The following is a 12,394-nucleotide window of genomic DNA, read 5'->3' as shown; positions in this document are numbered from 1 at the left end:
ACATACACTTATTTACACAAGATTCATCTTTCAAAACTAGAAAAGAACCTCAAATAAAATGTTAACAAAATTTTATTCTGCAGAACAGTTTCTCATCCCCTTTTATCTTACATTCCCCTGCCATGTCTAATAATGTACAATAATTCATTTCTGATTTATTTGGTTAGCAAGAAATCTACGGCTTTAGTGGCATAGAAGTTCTCCCTTCTAGTCCTTGCCCTCAAAATATGCACTCTGGACCAGCCACATTGCCAACTACAAGAAGCAGTTTTAGAAACAAAATATCTCAGACCTATTCCAAAATATGCACTTAGTGAGATGCTTATGTTATCTGTACAAATCCGTTGCTTTGAGAAGGATTGTTCTAAACAATACAGTAAGTGTATATTTAGTTTGAGCACACTGCATATGAAATGAGAGAACCATTTTGAGGAAGAAAAAATAGCAGACTATCCTAAGTAAATGCTGCTTGCCAATGGAAAATAATAAAAATAAAATATGCAGTATATGGTAGTGATTTCTGGAGACTGTAACAAGAATTTTTGTTATTAAAATGTAATACCAAAATAAAAATAGCATTTTAGCATTATTGAAATATGTAAGTTCTTTACATTTACTGAGTCATCTCTTGCATAGTTCTTGTACTTTGTAAAACCATCTTTAATATGTCATTCTCTAGCAACTTGCAAACCACCAAGCAAATTCTAATGGGAAATTTAAGACCTTCCTTTCAATGGAATATCATCATAATTTTTTTAGTCAGAAAAAAAAACCTATCTTCTCTATTACAATCTATTTTTAACAAATTCTCATTTTCTATAAAATTTAATTATCACTGTTTAATTGTCTTAAATAGAAAATAAATTGTATTTTATAAGAAAATACGTTGTGTAAAGGGATAGTGTGTTTCCAGTTCTTTTTATTGACCCAGTACCTTTTTCCTCCTGGAAAGTTAGCCATCAATCTCTGAGTCTCCACTGCTGGTTGGGAGGTAATTCTGGGAAGTTGAGTGTAAAGGTTTAAAACATCTGATTCATATAAAGTTGTCTCTGCTCTCAAAAGACCTGGAGCAGAGAATTCAGATCAGGGAACTCCAAAGAGACACACTCACTCCAGAGACTCAGTGGAATTGCTCTTTTAGCTTTCCCAGAGGATATTAAAATAGTCACTTTTTTTAATGCCTCCAGAGAGTTTTCAGTTTCCTTATTTTTTTATTAATGAAGGGCAATAATTTTATGTTTGACTTTATGGCACTTGGAGCTTCATTATGGAAAGACAAAGTACCAAAACTTCTGTGTATTAAAAACACATAGACATAAGTAAGTTGAATTAAATGTTGGCTAATATCCAGGACATAAATGATTGTCTGAATCATAGAAGATTTCTGTTTGCACTTTGAATGAGAAAACATGGAGCAAGAGGGAAGTATTTATTTTTGCTTCAATGACCTGTGCCTGTTTGAGAAAAACCTTTGATGGAATAGAGAACAAGAAAAAGAAAGGAAAATAGTCAATTAAAGTGTCACAAATCTTGGAAAAACAAGTTGACTAAGCAACAGTGAATAAGAAGTCAAGAGAGCAGGGTTCTAGTGCTGTTTCTAAAATTAGTTGTGAAATCCAGGTTAAGTCACTCGTTCTCCCAGCTCAGTTTTCTCACCTGTAACTTCCCTTAGCCTTCTGGGTGTGGAGGAAGAGTACTAACCAGGGAGATGAAAGCAGTAAAAGTGGCGAAAGGCAGTAAGTATACAGGAGGCTGGGCCACTCTATTTCCTTCACCAGTACAGAGCACAGAGCACGTTTTCCAAAGGAAAAGTTCAGGAAGAACATCTGGAGTAAAGCATTTGTTTCCGTGAAAGGGGATAAACTGAGCAGAACATTATTGAAAACTGATTTAAATGATGCTTCACAGACAGAAGCAGCATCATAAGAATCCTATGGCCCTCGGGGGACCCCAAGTTTTTATTTCATTTGTAAGCATCAGCATAAATGCAAAGCACCATCACAAACGTCATCATTCTGTGAAAAAAGTCACGAACACCTTTCCAATAAAGAGCAATGGGCAACCTTCCACGAAGATGTTTGGCTTGGTTTTCTTTTTTTTTAAAAAAAAGATTTTATTTATTTATTTGAGAGGTAGAGTTACAGACAGAGGGAGAGAGAGAGAAAGGTCTTCCTTCCACTGGTTTACTCCCCAGATGGCTACAATGGCCAGAGCTGTGTTGATCTGAAGCCAGGAGCTAGGTGCTTCTTTCTGGTCTCCCATGCGGATGCAGGGGCCCAAGCACTTGGGCCATCTTCTGCTGCTTTCCTGGGCCATAGCAGAAAGTGGGATTGGAAGAGGGGCAGCCGGGACTAGAACCAGTGCTCATAACCCACTCTGCCACAGTGCCGGCCTCTGGTTTGGTTTTCTAACATCACATATTAATGAAATGGAAAGTGAATTCAATAGATACTAATTAAAAATAATTCTACCTTACAATAAAGCTAACACTAAAATCTCCTTTATCCAATTTTTAGTGGTGAGTCTTTTTATTTTATTTTATTTTATTTCTATTTTATCTTAATTTATTTGACTTCTGCTGCTTTCCCGGGCCATAGCAGAAAGTGGGATTGGAAGAGGGGCAGCCGGGACTAGAACCAGTGCTCATAACCCACTCTGCCACAGTGCCAGCCTCTGGTTTGGTTTTCTAACATCACATATTAATGAAATGGAAAGTGAATTCAATAGATACTAATTAAAAATAATTCTACCTTACAATAAAGCTAACACTAAAATCTCCTTTATCCAATTTTTAGTGGTGAGTCTTTTTATTTTATTTTATTTTATTTCTATTTTATCTTAATTTATTTGACTTCTGCTGCTTTCCCGGGCCATAGCAGAAAGTGGGATTGGAAGAGGGGCAGCCGGGACTAGAACCAGTGCTCATAACCCACTCTGCCACAGTGCCGGCCTCTGGTTTGGTTTTCTAACATCACATATTAATGAAATGGAAAGTGAATTCAATAGATACTAATTAAAAATAATTCTACCTTACAATAAAGCTAACACTAAAATCTCCTTTATCCAATTTTTAGTGGTGAGTCTTTTTATTTTATTTTATTTTATTTCTATTTTATCTTAATTTATTTGACAGGTAGAGTTATAGACAGTGACAGAGAGAGACAGAAAGGTCTTCCTTCCATTGGTTCACTCCCCAAATGGCCACTATGGCTGTGCTGATCCGAAGCCAGGAGCCAGGTGCTTCTTCTTGGTCTCCTATGCAGGTACAGGGGCCCAAGCACTTGGGTCATCCTCCACTGCCCTCCCGGGCCACAGCAGAGAGCTGGACTGGAAGAGGACTAACTGGGACTAGAACCGGCACCCATATGGGATGCTAGTGCCGCAGGCAGAGGATTAACCAAGTGAATCTTTTAAAATAAAGAAAGACTGAAGCAGAAAAACTGTGTGTGTGTGTGTGTGTGTGCATGTATGTAAATACCAAGATGGCATAAACATCATCATTTTGTTAGGAAAAAAAATTACCAAATAGACTCAATCTACCAGATGATCTCTCATAACTACACCTAACTTTAGTTACTCTTCTTCTAAATGGATTGTTCTCTTTCTTATTTTGTTCTTGCAGTCTCTTTCGCTAGTTCAAAGAAAGTCCATGATTCCATTCTACCCTTGCAGCCAGTAGGGAGGGACCAACTTGTCAGCAGACCAGCGAGGATGAGAGGCACAGAAGTCTGACAGCATGAGCAGGCCCATCTTCAGGCAGCTATATTCGGGCAACATTAATACTTAAGTTGACTGCTGAGTGGTTACTGTTTAATTTTAATCTGTGTAGTGAGCTAAGAAAAGCAAATGTGTAGACAATTATGTAAACATTAATTTTTTTCATTGATATAAGTGAAGAACTGAAAAATATTTCAAGAAAAAACAGTTCATTTATTAAAAAAAGAAAAGAAAAAGAAAAACCCTGCCCAGTCTGCACTAACCTCCTTTACAGGCCAGCCCTCCTCCCAGTCCAGCCAAGTAATGGGCACCAGTGGGATACTTTCCATAAGCAGGTTCACACTTCCCTGGTATGTTTCTCCTAGTAGTTCTTATGAAGAAGTAGATAGGTTTAGGCCTCACACATAACTGGCCAGGCCTTAATGCTCACCTGATTGCTACTGAGATGAAAGACCCTTTCTGACTGTACTTATTTGCCTTTAAATGGGTTAGCAACAGGTTGCTAACCAGCTGGACAAGATTTACAAACAGCTCCCACCTATTTGGACAAGCCCTTTATGGAGCATCTCAGGGACCAATCCCTTGAGTGGGGATGAAGAGACGATTTAAAACGTGGATGGCATGCTAGTCTGTTTCCCACCTGTTACTCCAATTTTGGACATTTAACTAGTACTCTTAACTTCCTAGCAGATCATGGCTACTGCGTATCCAAGAAAAAGCACTACTGGCCTATCAGGAAGTAAAATATGCAGGGTTCATCCTCACCTGTGGGAAACAGAAACTGGCTGCCAGACAGAATACAATGTACACTCAGTGGATTCCTGTTTCTACAACCTTAATACAGCTCCAACAAGGAGGCGATGGATCCCTAGGTATAGATCAATAGCAAAGTTTCTATAGCAAGCTCTGTATCAGGCTCTCAAGAACAAGTCAGAGCAGGGCCCACTCCTTTTTGAGAAAACAAAATAGAGCCTTCATGCAGTGAAAGGCTGCCATGACTGGGGCCTCCATGCTGGGGTTATTAAACCCAATCCTTTAAAGCAGGCTGAAATTAGAGATTCTAACTGTTGCCTAAGGGGCATCTGTGTTATGCTCTAAAAATATTTTTTTGGGGGGGAGTCAATCAAACTGCACAGGTACAAAATTATGTTCAGCATTTCTTGGGTAAGACCAGACAATTCCAGGACTAGGAACATGGCTGGGATTTTTGGCTAAACATCTGGTCATGGAAATCTTGGTTACTGCCCCTACTCAGCCCCATAGCTTCTTATTCTTTCTATTTCTCTTTGGACCATGTGTCTTAAACGCTCTCGTCTATTTTGTCCCTGACTGAATACAAGCTGTCCAGCCCCAAATGGACATGAGGCAGGGCTTCCAGCCTATCTCTCCTGATGGTATGGCCAGTGCTCTGGACTGCACCAGAGGACACATAGCAAAGAACACCCATCAGCAGTTCTATGCCCATATGTCAGCTTTGAAGAAAACACAGAAGATGGACCCTGAGCCATGTTACACACATAAGCTTATGGGTTACTTCTTTTGCTGGAGGAAATGTTAAGGTAGCTAAGTAGATATCAGCCTGTGTGTATGTGAGGGGAGGAGAAAAATGAGGATTTCTGTGTGATGGAAGAAGGAAGCAAGCCTAAGAAGCAAGCCAGCATTTGTGTATCAAAAGCCTTTCCATTGTTCAATAACCTGGGTGAGCGGGTCTCAGCCTTCTCCCTTGGGGCAGCGTAGGTGAATCTCATCTGCCCTTCATCAAGGGGGCTATTATGAAGTTCTGGGAGACATTCCACACCCAGAAAGCCCTCCACCAACAAGACTCCAGGAGAGTGTAGGGGGAGGAGAAAGAGAGTCCCACCCAACATCTATCAAATCTCCATTCTTAATGAAGATGGGACAGTCAGTTCTTCAGTGAGATGTCCACCTGCTCTGTCAAGTGTCCTCTCTTCCTTTTTTCTCCTAATTACAATTTGCTATCATGCTTACTGCTAAGTAAATAAATAAATGAAAACACATACATAAACATATATATCTATATCTGAAATTAAAACTTCATAAGATAATACAATTCAAGTGGTGTATTTTGATATTATTTATTTTCTATCTTAACTTGTTTCTCATAAATGTTATTAGTATATTGAAACTACTCATGTTAAATTGCAATTCATTTTTCAGAATTTTTGCAAGGCAGTTGACCTTACATTTGTAGCTTAAAATCAGTTATAAAGAGAGATTTTTAAACCACATAAATAATCAAATTTACAAGTCAGGGTTTTAAGAGTTTTTCCCTATAGAAAATGTTATCTATTTAACAATACATCATTGGTTCTAGCCTGTCATCTGTTGGTGAAATCCCAACAGATGTTACAGTTAAAAATATACTAAGCAACAAATATAAAATTTCTAGTACCCAGGGGTACTACCCCACATAAATATTAATTCTCTTCTTGGCTCTCCCTTTGAAATACTTTAATATTAAAAACATATGTATAGGTATCAAGCAATAAGGAATGATGGATTCAAAATACAGCTATTTTTGGTAAATACATTACATTTATTAAACATCAGCACACCAAATAGCAAATCAGTCCAGGGATGAGCTGAAGGAAGGCATTGAACAGAATTCTGCTGCTGGTAAAATAGAAAATTACCAACTGCTATGTCTGAAATGATTTATTAATGGAAATTTGCTTCGAATCAAGACAATGTTATACAGTTTTCCATTTGGTCTTTTACTTAAAAAACTTTTAATTTTGCAACAGTAAAACTCAATAAAGTGTTAACTCTTAGCTAATAAACTAATTTTCTTCCTGATAGAACAACAGGGTTTTTCCAAATTGTTATTTCCCTATTTAATTACCAATAGTTTTTAGTTGTTGATGCTTCAAAATATACCTGATCAGATGTGAGGTACAAACATTAAGCAGAAATACCATACACAGTACCTAGCAGGAGTAATAGGGACAAGCAAGCAATCCTCAAGTTCAGCTTGTGTTGTGCTCTGATCACTTATGCATTGTTTTAAGTTTCTGTGCATTTGCCTTCTTCCATTCCTGCCTTTTCCCCATCTTCCCTTTACTTATCTAATGTCTCTTTCTATTTTCTTTACTTGGAAGTTATGAACATACAAAGGATATTCTGAAAAGAATTGAAGGGAGCTTTGGTGCAAAAAGAAAGATTTATTTTTTTACTCAAGTCTTAGGATCCAAGAGGCTTCTATATTAGCCAAAATAACATACACACATACACACTCACAAGAATTCTTGCTCTCCTCTCTCTCTCTCTCTCTCACACACACACACACATTAATAAGTTAATTCTTCTACATTGAGTCCTTTTTATTCAATTCACTCATACATAAAAAAGTCTATTCAGTTTCTTTCTGAGTAAACAAATCAGTATTCTGGAAATGTGAGCTGAAAATTTTACCTAGCAAAATGTATTTAAGTGCTCTGCGAAACCAGGGATAAAAGAAACCGTATATTAAGGGATTACATGTGGAGTTAAAATAGCCAAACCATGTCAAGGCATCAAATAAAACTGCAGGGGTTGAGAAGTTCAAAAAGGGATCCAACAAAATCGTGAAGAAACAGGGAAACCAACATAATAAAAAAACGCCCATCACTATTCCTAAAGTTTTGGCTGCTTTTGTGTCTTTCTTCATTTGAGTATTTTGGTTTTCTGATGTGTTGTTAATTGCAAGAGCATGTTTTCTGGATACAGCAAAAATTTTGCCATAAATCCCCACCATCACAGACCCAGGAGTGAAGAAACCTGCCATAAACAAGGTGGTCCCCCAGAGCTTGTTGAACGTCACTGGGCAGGAGCTGGAACAAGCAACCAAAGTATCATAGCCTTCTATTCCATCTGCATAGGCTTCCGAGAAAACCACGCCAAATGCAAAGGCTCCAGGGACTGACCAGCAGAGAAAAACCAACCGTTTAATCACTGGGATCGTCATTTTGGTGGAATATCTTAAAGGGTAACAGATAGCATAAAATCTATCAATGGCCACTGAGCAAAGATGGAAAATGGATGTTATGCTAAGCATCAAGTCAAAACTATAATGAATCTTGCAGAATGCAAGGCCGAAATACCAGCAGTTCTCCACTGATCTGACCATACTGTATGGCATGATGATGAGTCCCAGGAGGAAGTCGGTGACTGCCATGGAGAGGATGAGGAAGTTGGTTGGAGTGTGAAGCTGCTTGAAGTAGAAAATGGAAACAATCATGGCAAGATTACCAAATACTGTGATGACTATGGCCCCTGCCATAAATGCGTACATGGCAGCTCGGACAGCCAGCGCTCTCTCATTTTCTGGGCAAGATCCATTTCCATAATGAGAGCAATTGAACGTTCCCTTCAGAGAAGCAAGAACACATGGAATGTTGTCAGGAAGTAGACAAAATATTGTGCTTTGTAAAATCATTTAAGGATTCCTCATTACCTGGTAGAATCCATCCTCTTGTTTTTCTATGCTTTCATATGAAATCTCAAGAAAGAAAGAAGACTCATAGAAGATAATTATGCTGGAATATTGCTTATCATCTCTCCCATTTATTTATGTTAACTTTTTGATTTCATAGAATTCTATTAGTGAGTATAAATAACCATACTTAATATTTTACTTGAATTATACCACCAACATTTAATATAATCTTAATTTATTATTCCAGGGTCTAAAATTTAGCAAATGAGAGCATAGAGGGAGGAGAAAGAAGAGAATAGGAGAAGAGGTGGAGAAGAAAAGCAGCTTATTATTGAAGTGTCTGTAATCGATCCTCTTTATCTGCGTAGGAAGAATAGGTATCTATGAGACAATACATGGGCTTCCACCTCAAATGAGCTTAGAATGCATAATCAGATGGTATTTGATTACAGTCTTGGCTTTGGGGCCAGGAGGTTATTATTTTAAAAGTTTCATTTATGTTTTCTATTATTTTCATCCTAAGTTCATTTTAATAGAGAAGAATCATTTAAGGACCCCCTGGTTGTCTTGCAGTCATCCTCTTCAGCCTTGACAAAAGTTGCAGCAGCCAGAGAAGCCAAACCATAGGAGACCCAATTCCTAAGCTAGACTACCTTCACTTCTTTGTAAGGAGCAAGGATGCCTTCCCTGTGTGTCACCCAGAGCCTGTGCTGCACAACAGAGCACAAGCAGAGCCTGGTCAAGTCCAGGTGTGTAGCACATAGAGCTCTAAGCAAACAGTTAGAGGTCTTCGGAAAGGCAAGACCTCTCCATTGCATGAAAAGCAACAACTGCATACCCACCTTGTGTTAGCTCAGTAGGATCATTTTGCATATAGAAATTCACATATTATCATTTACATGTATATTTGGAATGTAACATGTTCGTGAGTTAGAATAATTTTATTCTATGTATTTTTTAAAGATTTTCTTATTTGAAAGAGTTACAGAGAAAAAGTTGGAGACACACACAGAAAGAAACATCTTCCATCAGCTGGCTCACTCGAGAACGAACCAACATGGGAAGCAGGATACACAGTAGACTCATAGAATGGCGGATGTCCTAAACAGCACTCTGGCCTCAGAATCAGCCCTTAAGGCATTTGGATCTGGCTGAAAAGCCCATGAGAGTATGTTAGGCATGGAAAGCCAAGACACTCTGGCAAAAAAAAAAAAAAAAAAAAAAAAAAAGGACCTAAATGAAAGATCTCTGTGAGTGAGATCCCAGTGGAAAGAACAGGTCTTCAAAGAAGGAGGTACATTTCTCTGAAGGGAGGAGAGAACTTCCACTTTGACTACGACCTTGTCTAAATAAGATCAAAGTTGGCAAACTCAAAAGGCTTCCATAGCCTTGGCAACTCATGACTGGAGCATAGGGAGATTACTGACGCCATAAACAAGACTGTCAATTTGTTAAGTCAACAACAGGAGTCACTGTGTACTTACTCCTCATGTAGGATCTCTGTCCTTAATGTGTTGTTCAATGTGAATTAATGCTATAACTAGTACTGAAACGGTATTTTACACTTTATGTTCTGTGTGGATGCAAACTGATGAAATCTTTACTTAATATATACTAAATTGATCTTCTGCATAAAAAGATAATTGAAAATGAATCTTGATGTGAATGGAATGGGAGAGGGAGTGGGAGATAGGAGGGGTGCAGGTGGGAAGGAAGTTATGGTGGGGAAAAAGCCATTGTAATCCATAAACTGTACTTTGGAAATTTATATTTACTAAATAAAAGTTTAAAAAATATTTTAAAAAAAATACTATCTGGAACTTGTGTGCCACAATAGGTTAAGCCACCACTGTGATACCAGCATCCCCTATCTGAGTACTGGTTGGAGTCCTAGATACTCTGATTCCAGAATTTCTAGCTAATGTGCTGAAGAAAGCAGCAGATGATGGTCCAAGCAGTTGGGCCCCTTCCCCCTGTGTGGGAGACCTGAATGGAGTTCTGGGCTCCTGATTCATCCTGGCCTATCCCTGGCTGCTTTAGCTATTTGGGGAGTGAACTAGCAGATGGAAGACTTCTCCCTTTTTCTCTATCACACTGTCATTCAAATAAATAAATAAATAGATTTTTTAATTAAAAAAGTACTACTCAAATGCAAAGTATAATATTGTACAAAAGTCTTTGGCCTTCAATGAATTCATGTCAGATCTGACCAGTTACCGAGAGATGAACCAAAATTTTTCAACTTCTGTGATTTAAGAGCTTTATGACAAATTGTGCAAGAAATATTTATTGAATTTTGAAAATATACAAAGCACATTTAAATGAACAAGAAAGCATGAACACAATCTTTGGCTACAAATTCTATAAAACATCACCACTTATAAACCTCAGTGGTTCTGCAGCTCAGTAGTGGTTAATTGCCCCAAGAAAGGTCTTAGCAAAATGTACAGCCAAAGATCAAAAAATGGACAAGATAATTTCAGGCTACTCTGGACAGGAATGTTCCAACAAGTATGTGGTATCAGAGGGTGAATAGGATTTGAACCGAAGAGGGGAAAAAAAAAAAAAACGCAGGGAGAATGTACAAGAGACCCAGGGTTGTAAATATTCTAAAACCTAATAGTAGTTCTCAGAAATCTCTGAGACACAACAGAAAAAAACACCAGGCTGAGGGGACGTAGGGTATGGGAGAAAGGGCTTCTAGCAGCAGAGCTGTTACACAAGCCAATGTTTCTAACCAGTAGTAAAAGGAAATTACCCACTTTGTTCTTAAATTTAGGTAGTGAATATTTAAAAAACGAAAGCAATTTGGTTATTTCCAGGAGAGTGAATACAGATTTGAAATTAAAAGCTTTCTCCATGGGGCGGGTTGAAAAGCTGCATCCCATATCAGAAGAGTGCTTGATTCAAGTCTCAGTTCCTTTGCTTCCAATTCAGCTTCTTGCTAATGGGCACCCTGCAAGGGTGCTACCTGCTACCCACAAGATTGAGTTCCTGGCTCCTGGCTTCAGCCTTGTCCAGTGCTGGCTCTTGCAAGCATGTGGGAAGTGGAATACCAGATGGAAGATCTCTCTCTAACTCTCTTTCTGTCATTGTATTGCAAATCAAATGTCAATAAATAATAATTTTAAAAAGCTTTCTCCAATTTATTCAAAGTGATGACTCCAAGACAATTCTATCCTTCTTATACATCCAACTCTGGGGGCCCATTCCAACCTTTTGAGCACTAATGGTCTGGGTGACAGGATACATTTTAGCAATGGAACTAAACACAGGCAGGAGCCATCTTTGCATTTGTGACCTGGGTGGTTTCATGCCACCAAATAGGAATACTACCAAGTGCCCACAGAGATTTCTGTCCTTGAACACATGAACTACTATTTACAGAATAACAGAATTATTCCTGAAGGATAGCTTTATCAAAAAATTATCCAAAAATTTCTAAAAATATATGCAACCAATTCTTGAATTCTATTCATTTTTGGTAGCTATAACAGGAGTTTCAAATATGTGCATAGCCTTTCACTCCTGTTTCTGCTAATATTATTATAGGAAAACTTTGAGACAGCAAAGGTAAGGGTTCCTCCCTCTTGGTGCCATGTTTTTTGGCTACTAACCACTCTCTGTTGGCTACCTGATGACAATTTAAACTTTTAAACCCTGGGAGAAAATACAGTGCTCACACTACATAAAGAAAGTAAGATTCTAGTTATCTTCCATGCGCTCATTGAAAAGCACAAGAAACTCATAGAAAATTGTGCTGTTTTATTTTTAAATCACTTTACCTGTTAGAAAGTAGAGAAATGAATTATTGCATTTTCATGAGTGTTGCATAGATATACACGTATGCACACAGAAAAGTTTTGTGCTGAAGGCAATGAGGCAACTGCATTAGAGCAGGATGTTTAAAGACCAATCCCAAATTTCTTAGAGCTCCTGATTTAGCAGCTCCAATACTATTCATCATTCTCCAATCCCACTGTTGTAAAACTCATGGTCAAGTCTTCTAAGGCTCCAATGATAGGGTATTTTGACCCCTTTCCCTTTTAGTGTTCAGAGATTTTAATTAGCTGTCAGGTCTAAATACTAGAATAAAGTTCAGGAAACATGTAACATGATGCCTAAGTTAACTTACCTGCTATAGAACAGGGAGGGGCATGCCAGATGACTATTTGATGAGCTCATGAAATAACACTTTAATTCCATTTAAGCGTCACCATTCTTTATGGTATATTTGGCATA

The 12,394-nt window shown here is 38.1% G+C and overlaps 1 protein-coding gene across 1 annotated transcript; it reads right to left on the bottom strand.

Moving 5' to 3' along the window:
* Window positions 1–7,087: 7,087 nt before the first annotated feature.
* Window positions 7,088–8,074, bottom strand: LOC100355800 (trace amine-associated receptor 2). Its single transcript, XM_002714742.4, has one exon. The coding sequence runs from the start codon at window positions 8,006–8,008 to the stop codon at window positions 7,088–7,090; it is 921 nt and encodes a 306-aa protein (XP_002714788.4). The 5' UTR covers window positions 8,009–8,074.
* Window positions 8,075–12,394: the final 4,320 nt, after the last annotated feature.

Source organism: Oryctolagus cuniculus, chromosome 5, assembly GCF_051225735.1.
Source record: "Oryctolagus cuniculus isolate XC-2025 breed Fujian yellow rabbit chromosome 5, ASM5122573v1, whole genome shotgun sequence".
NCBI lineage: Eukaryota > Metazoa > Chordata > Mammalia > Lagomorpha > Leporidae > Oryctolagus > Oryctolagus cuniculus.
Note: the sequence above shows the minus strand (reverse complement) of the source record. Positions and strands in the feature narration are given on the sequence as shown.

What these genes read in the sequence shown, in the direction of transcription:
- LOC100355800 (XM_002714742.4), bottom strand. Translation starts at nt 8,008, where the DNA reads ATGTACGCATTTATGGCAGGGGCCATAGTCATCACAGTATTTGGTAAT.